Source organism: Bombina bombina, chromosome 4, assembly GCF_027579735.1.
Source record: "Bombina bombina isolate aBomBom1 chromosome 4, aBomBom1.pri, whole genome shotgun sequence".
NCBI lineage: Eukaryota > Metazoa > Chordata > Amphibia > Anura > Bombinatoridae > Bombina > Bombina bombina.
This window is the reverse complement of record NC_069502.1, coordinates 731,478,873-731,497,258: the sequence shown is the minus strand read 5'-3', so window position 1 is coordinate 731,497,258 and position 18,386 is coordinate 731,478,873. Positions and strand designations below refer to the sequence as shown.

General features: G+C 34.7%; 1 protein-coding gene across 1 annotated transcript in view; it reads right to left on the bottom strand.

Annotated features, from left to right (window-relative positions):
- Positions 1-18,386, bottom strand: part of PLG (plasminogen) — a 136,667-nt gene that overhangs the window by 15,041 nt on the left and 103,240 nt on the right. The window contains exons 17-18 of the mRNA XM_053710940.1: positions 7,834-7,940; positions 4,165-4,310 (exon numbers count right to left, since the gene is read on the bottom strand). Coding sequence (XP_053566915.1) covers positions 4,165-4,310; positions 7,834-7,940 — 253 coding nt within the window. The remainder of the gene's footprint in view (positions 1-4,164; positions 4,311-7,833; positions 7,941-18,386) is intronic.

The window sequence follows — 18,386 nt, the reverse complement described above, 5'->3', positions numbered from 1 at the left end:
GAAAGGAAATAGGACACTGCTTGACAGCCCCACTTTTTATCTATGCTAGTATACAGAGACTCTACGTCGCACGTTACTAATAAAGATTCTGGTCTTACAGTTAGTGTGTTTATTTTATTCAATACGTGCATAGTGTCTCTGGTGTGGGAGGGCAAAGCATCCACTATATACCTAAGTCTGGCATCCACATATCTACTGGCCTTTTCAGTCATTGATCCAATGCCAGAGACAATGGGTCTTCCTGGTGGGCATTCTAGATTTTTGTGGATCTTAGGTAATAAATATAGTGTTGCTATGGTAGGGTGTTTAACATCTAGAAATTGTTGCTCTTTTTTATCAATAATGCCTTCAGTAGCAGCTGTACAGATCAATTTTTTATACTTTTTCAGAAAATCCTCCGTTGGGTTCCCAAAGAGACTTTTATAATTTTTAGGGTTATTTAATTGTTTCTTAACCTCAGTGATATACATATGAGTGGGCCATATACAATATTCCCACCCTTGTCACTCTGTTTGATTTGAACATCTGTCCATTGTTTCATAGATCTTAGTGCTAGTTTTTCTTCTTCAGAAAGGTTATCAGCCAATGTATCCATTTCAGGTGGAATAGCTAATATGTCTTTGCACACTAAATCTAGAAATGTGGCCGTGTTGTGTGAGGTACTGGGTGGGGGTATGAATTTTGGATTTGGTTTTTAATACATCTCGCCACTTTGTATCACTATATAAAGTCTCTTTTGGGTCCCTTTCAGACTCTTCTAGAAGGGAGATGAGGTCCTTTATTGCTGCCTCGTCATTACTGTTTAAACCCTCTTTGTCTGTACTGGAGGAAAAATATTTCTTAAGTAGTATTTTTCTTGCAAATAAATGTACATCTTTGATAGTCTCAAACTTGTCAAGTTGAGCTGTGGGGACAAATGACAGGCCTTTTTTTAGAACTGTGATCTGAGTCTCAGTTAAAATTTTGTCTGATAAATTAATTATGTTTAGTTCTTTTTCACTTGTTTTTTCTTGGGGAATGATTTCTGATTGAATTTGACTTGTTTCCTGGTCTTGGGTTTGTCTACCTCTACCTCTCCTAATTCTACGCCTAAAGGGATATCCCCAATGTTATTATGTGGGGTAATTCTCCTGCGTAGAATAGATTTGGGTCTTAATTCATCTTCTGAATTATCTCCATCTGTGGTTTCACAGTCTTTGTCAGAAAAATCTGAGTCTATACTGTTAGGTTTAATATTCCACGAATAGACGGATTTGTTTGCATAATCTGTTAAGTCTCTGTCAATCTTTTTTTCTTTTTTATTTGCAATGTATTTGGCAAACCTCTCTACTTCTTCCTTTGTTTTAGCATAGGATTTCTGAAAGTCTTCCTTGGACTCATGTTGTTTAAGTTCACTGGCTATTTTATTTATTTCCTCATTTAGCTCACTCAATTTATCCATTTCATGCTCTACCAAATATCCTATAAGTTTGAATGAACATTCAGAAAGAGCATCTTCCCATTTCGATTTAAGAGTGGGTTTGAGATCTTGAAATGTCGGAAACATTTTTAACCTAAGGCCCCTAGGTATAACTTGGTTGTCTTTATAGAAATTAAACATTCCTATATTCCATTGCCTCTTTATTTGACGTTTGCGAATACGTTTTACATTTTTAAGAGATAGTAACCATTCCCCTATTTGTGTGTTATCAATTGTGTTTTTATTTTGTAATTCAATTGTTAACTTTTAAATATCCTCAGACCATTGGAGCATTTCTGCTCCCAAATCAAAGCCTGCCATGACTATAAGTGGTAATAATTTTGATCACGTGCTCAAGAAGTTAGGAAAAAATGTGGTTTACCCACTAACTAACATTGTAGAGAAACAAATAAATCTGGCACTGTGAAAGTAATATGATAGGAAAAAGGGATGTGATATTCCCTGGTGCTGACCCTTGTTATAGATACTCGAAGTAGGGATAAGGGGGAGACTGGACAAGAAGGGGTTAATAAGCACTCATTCCTATGATTGTTAATAACTGTGTTGAAGTATTCAACTACTGTGAGAGAATATAATTAAGTTAAAACTTATATTTTATTAAACCACTATTTAAAAAAAAAAAAAAAGGGGGAGAGTGTTGATAACACTCCACCACAACTAGGTTGCCCCACACTACCACTCCACACAATTACCAATGAAAGTCACACTGCAATATACCCAGACAGTAAACACAGGTTCCACCACCCCCCTGTATTCCTGGCCAGTAACAGGATACGCTGGCTTCAGGTGACAGGGATGGCTTCTACTCTGTGTATACCCGTCCCTTGCAGTGGATTACCTATTACATTAGTAAACTAAACTAGTGAGCGTTAAAAATACTTATGTTAATATAAGCATGTGGAAAGAAAGAGCACAAACGCGTTTCGGCCGAGTAGCGGCCTTTCTCAATGTGCAAATGAATTTTGACAAGACGAATGACTCGCTCACAGCACCTTATAAACCAAACCCCTATTGGATCCGTCCAATCATAGCGCGCATTAAATGCACGCCCATATTTCAACGAATCACGTGCGTTTAAGAGCAACATGCTATCCGTTAGCTGATTGGTAACTGGTAACTGTGTATAAGCCCAATCAGGAATAGCTTAATGTGGTCTACGTACGTTTAGGGGATGGCAAAAAAATAGTACTGTGTGTTTGATCACTCTATAGATTCCGATTCTATGTGCACCCAGAATGATTAAAAGAGCTTATAATATTCCGGACATGAGTATTGTTATTGCGATAACCAAATGTCATGTCCAAAATATGCCTAAACGTCACGATTGTGAAATACAGCTCATTTATAGAATTTAAATAATGCGGTTGGCACTTGCGGTGTGTCAGTGAAGAAACTATCTTAAAATACGTATTAGGCTGGAATGAAATTGTTGTATACGTTCATTGCTAACTCCTTCCAATGCTCCTTTAAATTGTATCCTATAGGTCCTAACATCTGAAATATATCAAATGTTATATGTAATCAGGCCTGAAGGTACCTAAGAGTAAATTAGAGCTTATTGGTACATAGGAAGAAAAGCAGCAGCATGAACACTTGGATTAATATAGTAGCCATTATATCATTGTATTTAAGATTTCATACAGTGCTCTTTTGCGCATCTGCAGTTTCCTATACAGAAATTATTCTGGGTGCACATTAGAAATCGGTTGTACTGAGAATTATCATTGAGAGTCAGTATTAGTGCAAATTTAAAAATAGAAATGTACAGTATATATTTTAGAGGAATGCCCAAAAATTATTGTTCTCATTCATGCCATTAGGCATGACAGCATTTAAGTTAAAAATCCATCTCGCCTCTTTTCTCAAAAGGGCTTGTTCCATATCCTTGCCACGTATACCTGGGCGTAATGTTTCCAGTCCCCAGAACTTAAAACTATTTGTTTTACCTCCATGACAGTGTAGAAAATGCCTGGCAACACTGGTAATTTGTTTGTCCAGTCTCCCCCTTATCCCTACTTCGAGTATCTATAACAAGGGTAAGCACCAGGGAATATCACATCCCTTTTTCCTATCATATTACTTTCACAGTGCCAGATTTATTTGTTTCTCTGCAATGATAAATGCCGACAGCGTATGCTGTCGGCATTTATCGATGTGTGGCGCACATGATTACGCTACTTTGTATCATGTCCGCTCGCACATTGTTAAATATGCCCCTTATTTATCACCTACTATAAATTTGCTTTTTAATGCCTAAGAGGTAAGTAACTACAGTACTTTTTTGTAGCAAGATAAAACTAAACTGAGGTTTCAGGATAAAAAAAAAAAATCCCATAATTCTCATGGTAACCGTATCATTAAGAATTATTTCTTAAACCTAGAAGCTTTTTTGCTGCACATATACTGTAATTTTGCCCATATATATTTATTAATTCACAATATATTTTCTTTTTATATTATGGTATTATATACATTTAAACATTATAACTATATAAAAATAAATCAAAGAAGTCATGAATTTCAAAAGATCATCAAAGGGGAACAAAGTAAAAAAGAATCTCTGCTCTAGATGTTATTAGCATCAAGTTGAGAAACACACGCTTTTCTTTTGCAATCACATATTTAACAGCCAAATGGAGCCCTTTGTATTAGTGTACTCTATAAAGAAGTTCAGACTTTCTCACCTGACAACTGTCAACACCACCTTGAATATTGCCAGCACACAGCTCTCGGTTGGAAACTTTACCATTGAGATATGCAGGGCCATTACATATTTTGTTCTCTATAACAGGGAAGCCGGCTTCTTTAAGTACCCCCTCCTTGCCAGTGCCTACAAATGAACATAAACAGTAGGTACAAAGGACAATAAAACAGTTTGATGTATTTTATCACCCAGACTTTTAGATTTCATTTTAAATACCTAATTCAACTTCCATGAAAAACAAGCATAAGGGTCATATATGTGCCTGTGGTCTTAATTAACCTAAGGGTTATGAAAAAGAGCAGATCAAGCAACTCTTAAAAGACCTTGGTATTAATATAAAATTGATTTGTAAAAGCTGCTGCCTGCAAAATCCAATCAGACATTAAACCATCCTAGTTCCCACCTTGACATATCTACAGTATTCGTATCAAATATTACTTATTTGCATGTTTGATGCTGTCTTCCTTATGCACACTGGGGAGAACCCTTCATTAAATACACTTTTTTTACTAGTTAGCTTCCATGATGTCAGGACTGTGAAAGACCTTTGGAGTCCAGAAACCTACAATTTGCAATTTTTTAAAACTATTCCTGACCAGCTTATTTTCATGTCCCATAGATGATTTTTACTATTAGCTAGTTGCTTTGTTGTTACCTCTGCATTCAGACATGAATACAACAGCTTCTCTATGTGGTCTTTCTTTATTCATCTAGATCCAGCAGCTTAATCTTTTTTATTCTACAGCACTTTTTGTCTTTCAGAATTTCCCCATATTGAGCTAGATTACAAGTGGAGCGCTAACAGTTTTATTTTCTAAATTCCCCCCCAAATTTAAGTGTTGTTTTCTGTTTTTCTTTTTTTTATGTAGCAATTAGCAGTTTTGGTTGGCTAAAGTCAGCGGCTGTGGGGTGTTAGAGGAAAAAAAACGGTACTGAAAAGTACCTTTACATTGTGGTCTATGAGAATTGTGTGTTCCCTGTAAATATTTATGTATATGCTTAAATACATATATATTTATGTTACTATGTGTATGTACACATATTAACACATAAATTTGTATATAAGCATATACATATATATTTATATTTTCTGCCCATCGCTGCATGACTTACCCCCTTCGCTGCGCTAGTTCTTATGCCATGTGCCACTTGGGACCTGCAGAGCACAGTTCACGTTATACTAACTTTATGACTGTGGTTAGCCTAGTTGTCTGCAAACTAAAGCCCAGATTGGCTCATCACAATAAGGCAAATGGTGGGAGTTTGGCTATCAAAAAATAATTGTAGTAAAAGGATGTTAATTTTTTTTTTTACTTGGCTGATATGTTATTCTATAGCAACACAACAGAAATGCCTTGTAATTAAAAGGTATTGATTGTCCCTTTAATGCATGTGCACCCAGAATATGATCCTCTGTATGTTGTTTGCAAAACAAAAACTCACTGAAATGTTGCAGTTTTTAAATGAATGGCCATTTTAAGGCTAGATAATGAGTGGAGCGGTAGTTTGCATTCTTTTTGCACACGTTGGGTAGTGCACAAATTACAAGTAGAAAGTCAAATACTTAACCCGTCATGAATTATACATTTTTCACATTCCAATGCTCTTCACAAAGAAGAATATGTTCTATTTATTCATAAATACACATTTACATATATATATATATATATATATATATATATATATATATATATATATATATATATATATATATATATAACACATAAAGGAAACCCAGCACTCACCAGCTAGCTCACAGCTAAGATTTAAAATGGAAAGGTTAGTCACCGCATCTGGCCAAATGGGACAAGCTCAGGCACCACGTCAAGGTCCTTTCCAACACCTGAGTCCCTAACACAGCCACACAATGCAGGCTCTCAAAGCCAGACAAACTGGGAACAAGGGAGGGGTGCACAGGTATATGTAATCACCCAGCAACATACAAAACACGGAAAGGGGACTGCACTCCAAAACCAGACCAGGTACACATCCCATGACCCAGCAACATGCCAGCCCTGGGTGCTAAATAGCACTCACAAAAAGCTGTGCCGTCACCAGAGTCATAGGCAGTTAACCCCAGACAGGAGTGGGTGCAAGAACCATGGGGGATTACAAAACAAATACAACACATAAAGGAAACCCGCATCTGGCCAAATGGGACAAGCTCAAGCACCACGTCAAGGTCCTCTCCAACACCTGTTTTGGAGTGCAGTCCCCTTTCCATGTTTTGTATGTTGCTGGGTGATTACATATACCTGTGCACCCCTCCCTTGTTCCCAGTTTGTCTGGCTTTGAGAGCCTGTGTGGCTGTGTTAGGGACTCAGGTGTTGGAAAGGACCTTGACGTGGTGTCTTAGCTTGTCCCATTTGGCCAGATGCGGTGACTAACCTTTCCATTTTAAATCTTAGCTCTGAGCTAGCTGGTGAGTGCTGGGTTTCCTTTATGTGTTGTATTTGTTTTGTAATCCCCCATGGTTCTTGCATCCACTCCTGTCTGGGGTTAACTGCCTATGACTCTGGTGATGGCACAGCTTTTTGTGAGTGCTATTTAGCACCCAGGGCTGGCATGTTGCTGGGTGATGGGATGTGTACCTGGCCCGGTTTTGGAGTGCAGTCCCCTATATGTATGTATATATGAATGATGATATATATGAATGATATGTATATATATATATATATATATATATATATATATATATATATATATATATATATGCTGTTTAGGGTAATATTATATATTTATATATACGCACACACATACATATATATATATATATATAAATATATATATATATATATATAGGTTTAGATATATACATACAGTTACAGTATATAAATAAATATATATGTGTATATATATATTTAAACTCTTTAAATATGAATATTGCATAAAAATTATGTTTTCATCTACTTGACTCCAAACGGTTCCAATGCACTTACATTATTCTCTATATATGTATACATATGTATTTATGTGTTTATATGTGTATATATGTCTGTAAATATATATATATATGTGTGTGTGTGTGTACATGTATATTTAAGTATTTCTATGTTAAAGCCTTTTGCCTTCCTTTTTTTTTTCTAACACCTGAGATCTCATATATTTGAGCCCTTATAACTTTTTTATTAGATAGTGTTATTATGAGTGTAACTTTGTAATGTATTTTGTGCAATATTTTATTCAAGCGTAACTGTTAACCAGAGCTCACGATTTCCCGCTGTGTGTTAAAATGAATTGCGCTCAAGCAAACATGTTTACTTTCAACTTGTAATATGGGTGCTACTTCCGATGTGCACAAAGAGCCGCGATAAACCCCTTATTGCTTGTGCACAACAGTTAGTGCGCCACTCATAATAAAGCCCTAAATGTTGAGCTCTAAACAATGCAGCTGACATAAACCAATCAACACAACACATGCAATCTTGCCCTTAGTTGCTTAAGTAGTTTATAGTATTCTGAAAGGGAAAAAAGATATTTAAAAAAGCGTGCAAATATAATCAGCATATAAATCACTTTCTTTTCATATAAACTGGAGGCATTCTATACATATATGTTAGGCCAGGAAAAATATAACACAATACTTCATACAAATTGTGTAATTAATTTTAGTTTCTTGTTGAATTTAATTACTTTAACATGACATTACCTTGTGTTTCTCCCCAGCCAGTGACATAACATTGTGATCTGTCTGGTACCATGTAATTATGAGCTGGTAAACAAGCTGGCAGCACCTCATCTGTTATCACAGCCGGACTTTTAGAGAAAAAGAAAACAATATTATTCAAAGAGGTTTTGTTATTTGTCAAATATTTGCCATAGAGTGACAATTTTTAAACAAAATGTTTATTGCAGTTGTATATATTCACTTTTTAAACGGATATGAAACCCACATTTTTTTCTTTCATGATTCAGCTAAAGCATGCAATTTTAGGCAACTTTCCAATTTACTTTGATGATTAATTATTCTTTGTTTTCTTGGTATCTTTATTTGAAGAGCAGGAATGTAAGTTTAGGAGCTGACTCATTTTTGGTTCAGCACCTGGGTAGTTCTTGCTGATTGTTGGCTACATTTATTAGCAAGCGCTACCCAGGTGTTGAATCAAAAATGGGCTGGCTCCTAACCTTACATTTCTGCTTTTTCAAATTAAAATAGCAAGAGAATGGAGAAAAATTGATAATAGGAGTAAATTAGAAAGTTGCTTACAAATGCATGCTCTATCTGAATCATAAAAGAAAAAAAAAAATTGGGTTTAGTGTCCCATTAATAGCAGGGAGGTTTTTTTACAATTGGGTTGTGGAGGTTAAGGGGTTAATGCATTGGGACATCTACCAGTTTAAGTAATTACTTGTATTACCACATCAGAGTGCAAAGCAACACGCCACATGCTATCAGTATTGCTAGACTTGTAACTGGCTGTGGAAAGAAAGGATACGCTATGCAAAAATGATATGCTGTAATGATTTAGAACATGTCATTTTGTTTTAGAACGTCCCTTTAAGCTAACTAAATACGTTTTGTTTGATTAATGTTTTTAGAATTTAGCCCAAATTCAACTTTTCTACCTTTAACCACATAGCTATTATGGTCTGATGTGGTAGCCACAAAACGCTTTTTTTTTTTTCTTTTTCTTTTTTTAACAAGCTTTATTCAGAATTACCTAAAACAGTACAATAAGGTGTATATTATACCTAATCACAGTATTCATCTCACACATTAATACAGTTTGTTAAACCAAACAGCAATGATTTGAGATTTTATTAAAGGTTTTTTCAACTTGAATATGAATATTGTTAGACATATAGAGATGTGTCTACAACTGTACAATTGATAGTTGCCAGTTGAAAAACATATTCCAACAACTTAGACCTTTTTTTCAGTTGATACAGTAAAGACCTACAAAAAGGTCTGTACTATAAGAGAGTTGCATTACCATAATTAATGAATGAAAAAGGCAGTATACACTATATCTAGATACAGTTTGCTAAGTCTGCATAAATTATTCACGTAGCAAGACACAAATTATTATTAAGCAAACAAATACATCCATGTTTCATTCATTTGTTTTATATTTGTCTATGTATATAGCTAAAGATTTCATTTTGGTTGCTGTTTTGTGATCTAAGCAATAATTTCTATAACATTGTTCATTTGTCCACAGCAGGTGGCTTGGGTAGTTTCAGGGGATTCTGGGTTTCTTCATTGTGAACTCATTGGAGCATCTTGCTCTCCTAGAATATGGAAATGTTATGTTTCAACTTAGACCATGTGGCAAAGATGGTGTTTGTATTGGCGCTTACAGCTAGGATAGATCTATATTTATATGAAAATACGAATAAATAATACAAAATATATATATATATATATATATATATATGAGCAAGAGATAATAAAGATATATTAAGGGGCTTCTAAGAGATTGCTTAAAATGATACAGCACTCAAGAAAAGATATCAAGAATTTAATATTAGTAAATAAATAAATACAATTGATAAAGAACAATGTCTAAAATATCAAGCACAATTACAATATAAAATTTAAAGGGAAGGGGTATGCAGGGCAGTAAAACCTAACTCTAAAGACTAGCTCAAACAAGCAGATTACAATAGAGAGGTACAATGTCAAGCAGAACGATTCCCTATTCCTAAATACACACGTGGATAAGAGATGGCCTCAGTGATGTAAATATAGCACTCGATAATAAAACACTGAATAATAAAACACTTAATAGTAAAACATTCAAATATAGAATCTGGACGTCCAGTATTAAAATAATAGGGATAAACGTGCAAAAGAAAATAGTCTAAAAGGGTTAAATATAAACAATGATCAGAATAAAAATGATCAGAGTAAATTGTCCCGTGAGAGCAAATATATATATAGGCTCAGTAAGCAACGATGGTATTGTATATCACCAGTATGTCTATTGGAGCTTAGTCTATTCACTTTATGCTCTCAAATGTAGTTGATCTTGCTCATCGAGTATTGGATCAAACTTACACACATTTGAGAGTGGTACCTTAAGCTTTGTTAAGAAGAGAGAAGGCAGCTGTCTGTAGTAGAGTGGATCGATCTTTTCTGTCTCTATTCAGTAGTCGGTCTGTGTCCGATAACCGCCTCTTCAAAATCACAAGAGCAGTGTATCCAATAGCCAGCTTAGGCTTTGCTGGTGTCTTCTGTTTCTGCACGGCCAGTCACGTGATGTTGTGTCAGCTGTCAGGTAACGTGTAGCCGTATCAGCTGTTTTTACCGGTGTCCGTGCACTCTCTGCTTTCAGTGAAAGCTAAGTCGGTATATTCAGAATTGGTGTGTTGGAAGTTCCTCCTTCCAGGCTTACAGCTGAGGGTGAACTCTTCTTAATGGAAAGTAGCACCACTCCTCTTTTAGATAGAAATAGAGGGTGATGTGAATGTCTCAAGGTGGATGGTAGTAAACAACTTCAACGCGTTTCTCCCCTTCCTGGGGCTTTTTCAAGAAGTGTTCACCTGTCTTCTAGGGCTCCTTAATATACACCTCATAGGAGTCTCATTGGTCAAAAGTCCTGTGGGTGTGTGAATCAATTACCAGGTGATATTTAAGGTGGTAATTCTTCGTTCTATGCAATAGATTATAGTTCAATTTCTTAGGGATATTTAAGGTGGTATCCTTTGGATCTCATCAGTAGTGATTTTACAGACATATACTGCATAGGTTATACAACATTCTCCATATATATATAAATTATAGACATTTGGATAATTATCATAGATTAATATTAGTGTAAGAGATATAGTTAGACTCAGTATATTTTACTCTAAAAAGATGAAATTATTAAAATTAAAAAACAAAGGTTGAAAAGGATAATATTTAAAAAAAAAAAAAAAAAAAAAAAAAAAAAAAAAATTTAATTTTTTTTTTTTTTTTTTTTTTTTTTTTTCCCCTTTTAAAAATTCTTAAAATTTTTTAATTTTTTTTTTTTTTTTTTTTTTTTTTTTTTTTTTTAAAAAAACCTTCAAAAAATTTCCAAATTTCTTTAATCATACATAAATGGGCTTAGATCCAGTTCTGAGTTTAAACCCAGGGGGTGTAAAGTTTTCATATTGTATATTAGCTCAGCCTCTCTTTTGAGTAGTTTAGTCTCGTAATTTCCCCCTCTCCAGTCACGTTTAACTTTCATTATTCCCCAAAAAGAGAAATCTTTAAGTTTATTGTTGTGGACATTCCTAAAGTGACTATACAGATGTGTGTCCATCTTTCCCTTTTCTATTATGCACAGGTGTTCCCTTATTCTTTCCCTTAATGTTCTTGAGGTCTCACCTAGGTACTGTTTTTTACAGCTACACTGTATTAAATAGATGATCCCTTTATCAGTGCATCGTATTGTATCCGTAATGGGAAATACTTCACCCGTTTGTGTGGAAGAGTACTGTTTTATTTTATTGCTGTAGTTACATGATCTGCAGCAGTGACAGGGGTAGAAACCTTTTAGTGTGTTCCCTAAAAGATCCTGTTCTTTTAGGGGGGGTTTTGTCTTAAATTCACTTGGCGCTAGTAGTGTTTTTAGGTTTCTAGATTTCCTGTATATAAATTTTGGATTTAGGGAGATTTTATCCCCTATGATTGGATCTTCTCTCACATGATGCCAGTGTTTCTTGATTATTTTTTCTATCTTTTTGTGTTCTCCATTAAAATTTGTGATAAATGGAACTGATATTTCATCTATTGGTTGTATTTCAAGATTAGTTTTGTCTTTATATGTAAGTAGTGTTGCTCTATCTATGTGTTTAACTTCTTCATAATTTACCTCTATTAGCTTATCTTCATAGCCTTTTTCCCCAAATTTTTTGCTCAGGATTTGTGCCTGTTCTTCGTAATCTAATATGTTTGAACAATTCTTTCTTATTCTTAAGAACTGTGCTCTAGGGATATTGGTTTTCCATTTGGACAGATGGCAGCTATCCGCATGTATAAAATTATTAGCGTCCACTTTTTTGAAAAATGTTTTAGTGGTAAATTTATCTGTTTCTACTGTTATATCAAGGTCAAGAAATGAGACCCTTTCTTTGCTTATTTCATATGTGAAATGTAACCCTCTATTGTTTGTGTTCATAGCTGAAAAGAATTCAGTTAGTGTAGTATCATTCCCTTTCCACAATATAAGAATATCATCTATGTATCTTTTATAGGACACCAGGTTTTTCGCCAAGCTATTCGAACCTAGGAAATCTGATTCCCAGTCTCCCATAAATAGGTTCGCATAGCTTGGCGCAAACCTGGTGCCCATTGCAGTGCCTTTTATTTGCACATACATTTTTTGATTGAAGGAGAAAGTATTATTCACCAGGATAAATCTAATGCTTTCTAAGATAAACTCTCTTTGTTCTTTATCGATAGTGTCATCTTTTGATAGAAAGTTGGAGACTGCTTTAATGCCTAGATCGTGTGCAATATTGGTGTACAGTGATGTTACATCACACGTAGCCAGTAATATATCACCCTCTATTTTTAGGTTATCTAGTAATTGTAGGACTTGGGTTGAGTCTTTTAGAAAAGATGGTAGTTTTTTTACGTATTTTTGGAGAAATCTGTCTATGTACTGTGATAAATTAGAAGTAAGTGATTGAATACCTGAGATTATTGGGCGACCGGGAGGTTGTTTGAGATCTTTATGTATTTTAGGTAGAAAGTAGAAAATTGGTATTTTGGGGAATTCTGGGTATATATAGTTATATTCTTTCGTGTTCAGAATGCCCTTCTCTTTTGCAGCGTCTAAATGCATTTTCAAAAGAATTTGGTCTACCCTGGTAGGATCTCTTTTAAGTTCTTTGTAGGTTGATATATCTTTTAATAGTCTTTCTGCCTCTTGTACATAGTAGCTCTTATCCATTATCACCACTCCTCCCCCTTTGTCTGCTGGTTTTATAATAATATCTTTGTTCTTCTTTAACTTTTGTAGAGTAGCATTTTCAGATTTTGTCAGATTCTGGGGTAGTTTTCTATTATTTTTATATTTTTCAAGGTCTTTCTGTACTAGTGTTTCGAATAGTTCTATATTTTTACCCTTGTCTTGTGTGGGGTAGAATTTGGATTTCGGTTTTAGTTCAGTGTGAGTATATTTTGCAGTGGTTATTGCTGGTGGTTTGGGGGTAAATTCTAATGGGTGTTTAAGGAAGTGTCTTTTTAGTGTCAGTTTCCTTACAAATTGTGTTACGTTTATGAGGGTTTCAAATTTATTTAATTGAGACGTGGGTGCAAACGATAGACCACGTCCTAGTACTTTATTTTCCTCATTACTTAGTTCTGTTTTGCTAATATTAAAAATTCCATGATTTTTTGGTTCTACCACATCTCCCTTCTCTCTCTGGGCCTCTTTATTATTTCTCCTCCTTCCTCCTCTCTTTCCTCTAACATTCTTTTTCTTTGACCCATTAGTGGAGCTAGTTGGACTTTTTCTATAATGGTGCCCCTGGCATTTTCTGCCCTTGGGTTGTCCCCTAAAAAATGAGCCCCTTGGGCTATTTCAGTTCTTTCTATTTGATGGTCATTGCCTGGTTTATGTGATAATGGTTGGAATCTGTTTCTCAGAGGTATTCTCCAATTCTTATCATTCTTGTAAATTGAGTTATGTTGCCTATCAGTGTGTGGTCTTTCTTTATTTCTCTCGTTTCTCCAATTTTGGTTAGAGTAACTTTGGTAATGATTATGATACTCTATGTCGAATCTAGGGTTATTCATTGTTTGATTTGCATACTCTCTTTCAGAGTAGTGATACTGTCTTTGTCTATTATTCGCGTCATAATCATATCTCCTACGTGGTGCCTCTTGCCATCTATATTCTCCCTCGTAGTGATTATCTCTCCTTTGTATGTTGGGTGTATTATGTGTTGATTTATTTCTATGTCTATAGTCTTCCTGTCTCCTATAGTTATTTGGTGTGTTTTGATTAATGGATATTTCGTTATAAGTTTGTTTTTGCATTCTGTTTTGTGCCAGGTTGCTATTCCTCTGTTGGGGTAGTGTATCTTTATCTATTTCATTTTCTATATTACCCATTGCATAGTCATCTTTATCTCTTTTCAGTTTTTTCTTTTTTATTATTTGTAATTCAGTATTAGTCTTTTTTAGAGATTTTATTATTTCTGTCTGTTTTTCTTTAAATGTGTCAGAGTCTTTTCTACTCTCCAGGCTCTCTTTTATCTCATTTACTCTTCTATCTATTTCTGTTAGGCTTATATTTCTAGCCTTCTTAATAATGTTGATGAGTGTAAATGATGCTTTTTCTAGAGAGGTAAACCATTCCTCTTGTAGGATATCGTTGAGTTCAAATGTACATTTTTTCTCTAATCTTAATCCCCTTGGGACTATGTTAAGGGCTATATATTTCTCTAGATAGTTCATCTCTGTTTTTTGTTTTAGTTCTTTAATTAGTAGTTTTTCAAGTTCATTCATTAGCTCTTTTGTACTAATATTTGTATTTTGTCCAGTTTCTATTTCTGTGTTTATGTCTGCGTTATCCAATTCAAGTAAGATACTGTTTCTTGTACTAAAAAGATCCATAGTGATGTGTATCTATAAGATAATAAATATTTCCCTTTAGGAAAATGGTTAATTATACCAATAATCTGTATAAAAAGCAGCTAGATTCAAAAGAGAGTCAGACAGTTTTGGAGTAGGGGAAGAATCAGCGCTAGTTATAACCTAAAGCCAAATACAAGTAGGGACCCTCTCAAGAAATCCCTTGGGTGTGTGGCTACAGAAAAGTGGAAGTATTGGCGCTTACAGCTAGGATAGATCTATATTTATATGAAAATACGAATAAATAATACAAAAAATATATATATATATATATATATATGAGCAAGAGATAATAAAGATATATTAAGGGGCTTCTAAGAGATTGCTTAAAATGATACAGCACTCAAGAAAAGATATCAAGAATTTAATATTAGTAAATAAATAAATACAATTGATAAAGAACAATGTCTAAAATATCAAGCACAATTACAATATAAAATTTAAAGGGAAGGGGTATGCAGGGCAGTAAAACCTAACTCTAAAGACTAGCTCAAACAAGCAGATTACAATAGAGAGGTACAATGTCAAGCAGAACGATTCCCTATTCCTAAATACACACGTGGATAAGAGATGGCCTCAGTGATGTAAATATAGCACTCGATAATAAAACACTGAATAATAAAACACTTAATAGTAAAACATTCAAATATAGAATCTGGACGTCCAGTATTAAAATAATAGGGATAAACGTGCAAAAGAAAATAGTCTAAAAGGGTTAAATATAAACAATGATCAGAATAAAAATGATCAGAGTAAATTGTCCCGTGAGAGCAAATATATATATAGGCTCAGTAAGCAACGATGGTATTGTATATCACCAGTATGTCTATTGGAGCTTAGTCTATTCACTTTATGCTCTCAAATGTAGTTGATCTTGCACATCGAGTATTGGATCAAACTTACACACATTTGAGAGTGGTACCTTAAGCTTTGTTAAGAAGAGAGAAGGCAGCTGTCTGTAGTAGAGTGGATCGATCTTTTCTGTCTCTATTCAGTAGTCGGTCTGTGTCCGATAACCGCCTCTTCAAAATCACAAGAGCAGTGTATCCAATAGCCAGCTTAGGCTTTGCTGGCGTCTTCTGTTTCTGCACGGCCAGTCACGTGATGTTGTGTCAGCTGTCAGGTAACGTGTAGCCGTATCAGCTGTTTTTACCGGTGTCCGTGCACTCTCTGCTTTCAGTGAAAGCTAAGTCGGTATATTCAGAATTGGTGTGTTGGAAGTTCCTCCTTCCAGGCTTACAACCTCCTTCCAACACACCAATTCTGAATATACCGACTTAGCTTTCACTGAAAGCAGAGAGTGCACGGACACCGGTAAAAACAGCTGATACGGCTACACGTTACCTGACAGCTGACACAACATCACGTGACTGGCCGTGCAGAAACAGAAGACGCCAGCAAAGCCTAAGCTGGCTATTGGATACACTGCTCTTGTGATTTTGAAGAGGCGGTTATCGGACACAGACCGACTACTGAATAGAGACAGAAAAGATCGATCCACTCTACTACAGACAGCTGCCTTCTCTCTTCTTAACAAAGCTTAAGGTACCACTCTCAAATGTGTGTAAGTTTGATCCAATACTCGATGTGCAAGATCAACTACATTTGAGAGCATAAAGTGAATAGACTAAGCTCCAATAGACATACTGGTGATATACAATACCATCGTTGCTTACTGAGCCTATATATATATTTGCTCTCACGGGACAATTTACTCTGATCATTTTTATTCTGATCATTGTTTATATTTAACCCTTTTAGACTATTTTCTTTTGCACGTTTATCCCTATTATTTTAATACTGGACGTCCAGATTCTATATTTGAATGTTTTACTATTAAGTGTTTTATTATTCAGTGTTTTATTATCGAGTGCTATATTTACATCACTGAGGCCATCTCTTATCCACGTGTGTATTTAGGAATAGGGAATCGTTCTGCTTGACATTGTACCTCTCTATTGTAATCTGCTTGTTTGAGCTAGTCTTTAGAGTTAGGTTTTACTGCCCTGCATACCCCTTCCCTTTAAATTTTATATTGTAATTGTGCTTGATATTTTAGACATTGTTCTTTATCAATTGTATTTATTTATTTACTAATATTAAATTCTTGATATCTTTTCTTGAGTGCTGTATCATTTTAAGCAATCTCTTAGAAGCCCCTTAATATATCTTTATTATCTCTTGCTCATATATATATATATATATATATATATTTTTTGTATTATTTATTCGTATTTTCATATAAATATAGATCTATCCTAGCTGTAAGCGCCAATACTTCCACTTTTCTGTAGCCACACACCCAAGGGATTTCTTGAGAGGGTCCCTACTTGTATTTGGCTTTAGGTTATAACTAGCGCTGATTCTTCCCCTACTCCAAAACTGTCTGACTCTCTTTTGAATCTAGCTGCTTTTTATACAGATTATTGGTATAATTAACCATTTTCCTAAAGGGAAATATTTATTATCTTATAGATACACATCACTATGGATCTTTTTAGTACAAGAAACAGTATCTTACTTGAATTGGATAACGCAGACATAAACACAGAAATAGAAACTGGACAAAATACAAATATTAGTACAAAAGAGCTAATGAATGAACTTGAAAAACTACTAATTAAAGAACTAAAACAAAAAACAGAGATGAACTATCTAGAGAAATATATAGCCCTTAACATAGTCCCAAGGGGATTAAGATTAGAGAAAAAATGTACATTTGAACTCAACGATATCCTACAAGAGGAATGGTTTACCTCTCTAGAAAAAGCATCATTTACACTCATCAACATTATTAAGAAGGCTAGAAATATAAGCCTAACAGAAATAGATAGAAGAGTAAATGAGATAAAAGAGAGCCTGGAGAGTAGAAAAGACTCTGACACATTTAAAGAAAAACAGACAGAAATAATAAAATCTCTAAAAAAGACTAATACTGAATTACAAATAATAAAAAAGAAAAAACTGAAAAGAGATAAAGATGACTATGCAATGGGTAATATAGAAAATGAAATAGATAAAGATACACTACCCCAACAGAGGAATAGCAACCTGGCACAAAACAGAATGCAAAAACAAACTTATAACGAAATATCCATTAATCAAAACACACCAAATAACTATAGGAGACAGGAAGACTATAGACATAGAAATAAATCAACACATAATACACCCAACATACAAAGGAGAGATAATCACTACGAGGGAGAATATAGATGGCAAGAGGCACCACGTAGGAGATATGATTATGACGCGAATAATAGACAAAGACAGTATCACTACTCTGAAAGAGAGTATGCAAATCAAACAATGAATAACCCTAGATTCGACATAGAGTATCATAATCATTACCAAAGTTACTCTAACCAAAATTGGAGAAACGAGAGAAATAAAGAAAGACCACACACTGATAGGCAACATAACTCAATTTACAAGAATGATAAGAATTGGAGAATACCTCTGAGAAACAGATTCCAACCATTATCACATAAACCAGGCAATGACCATCAAATAGAAAGAACTGAAATAGCCCAAGGGGCTCATTTTTTAGGGGACAACCCAAGGGCAGAAAATGCCAGGGGCACCATTATAGAAAAAGTCCAACTAGCTCCACTAATGGGTCAAAGAAAAAGAATGTTAGAGGAAAG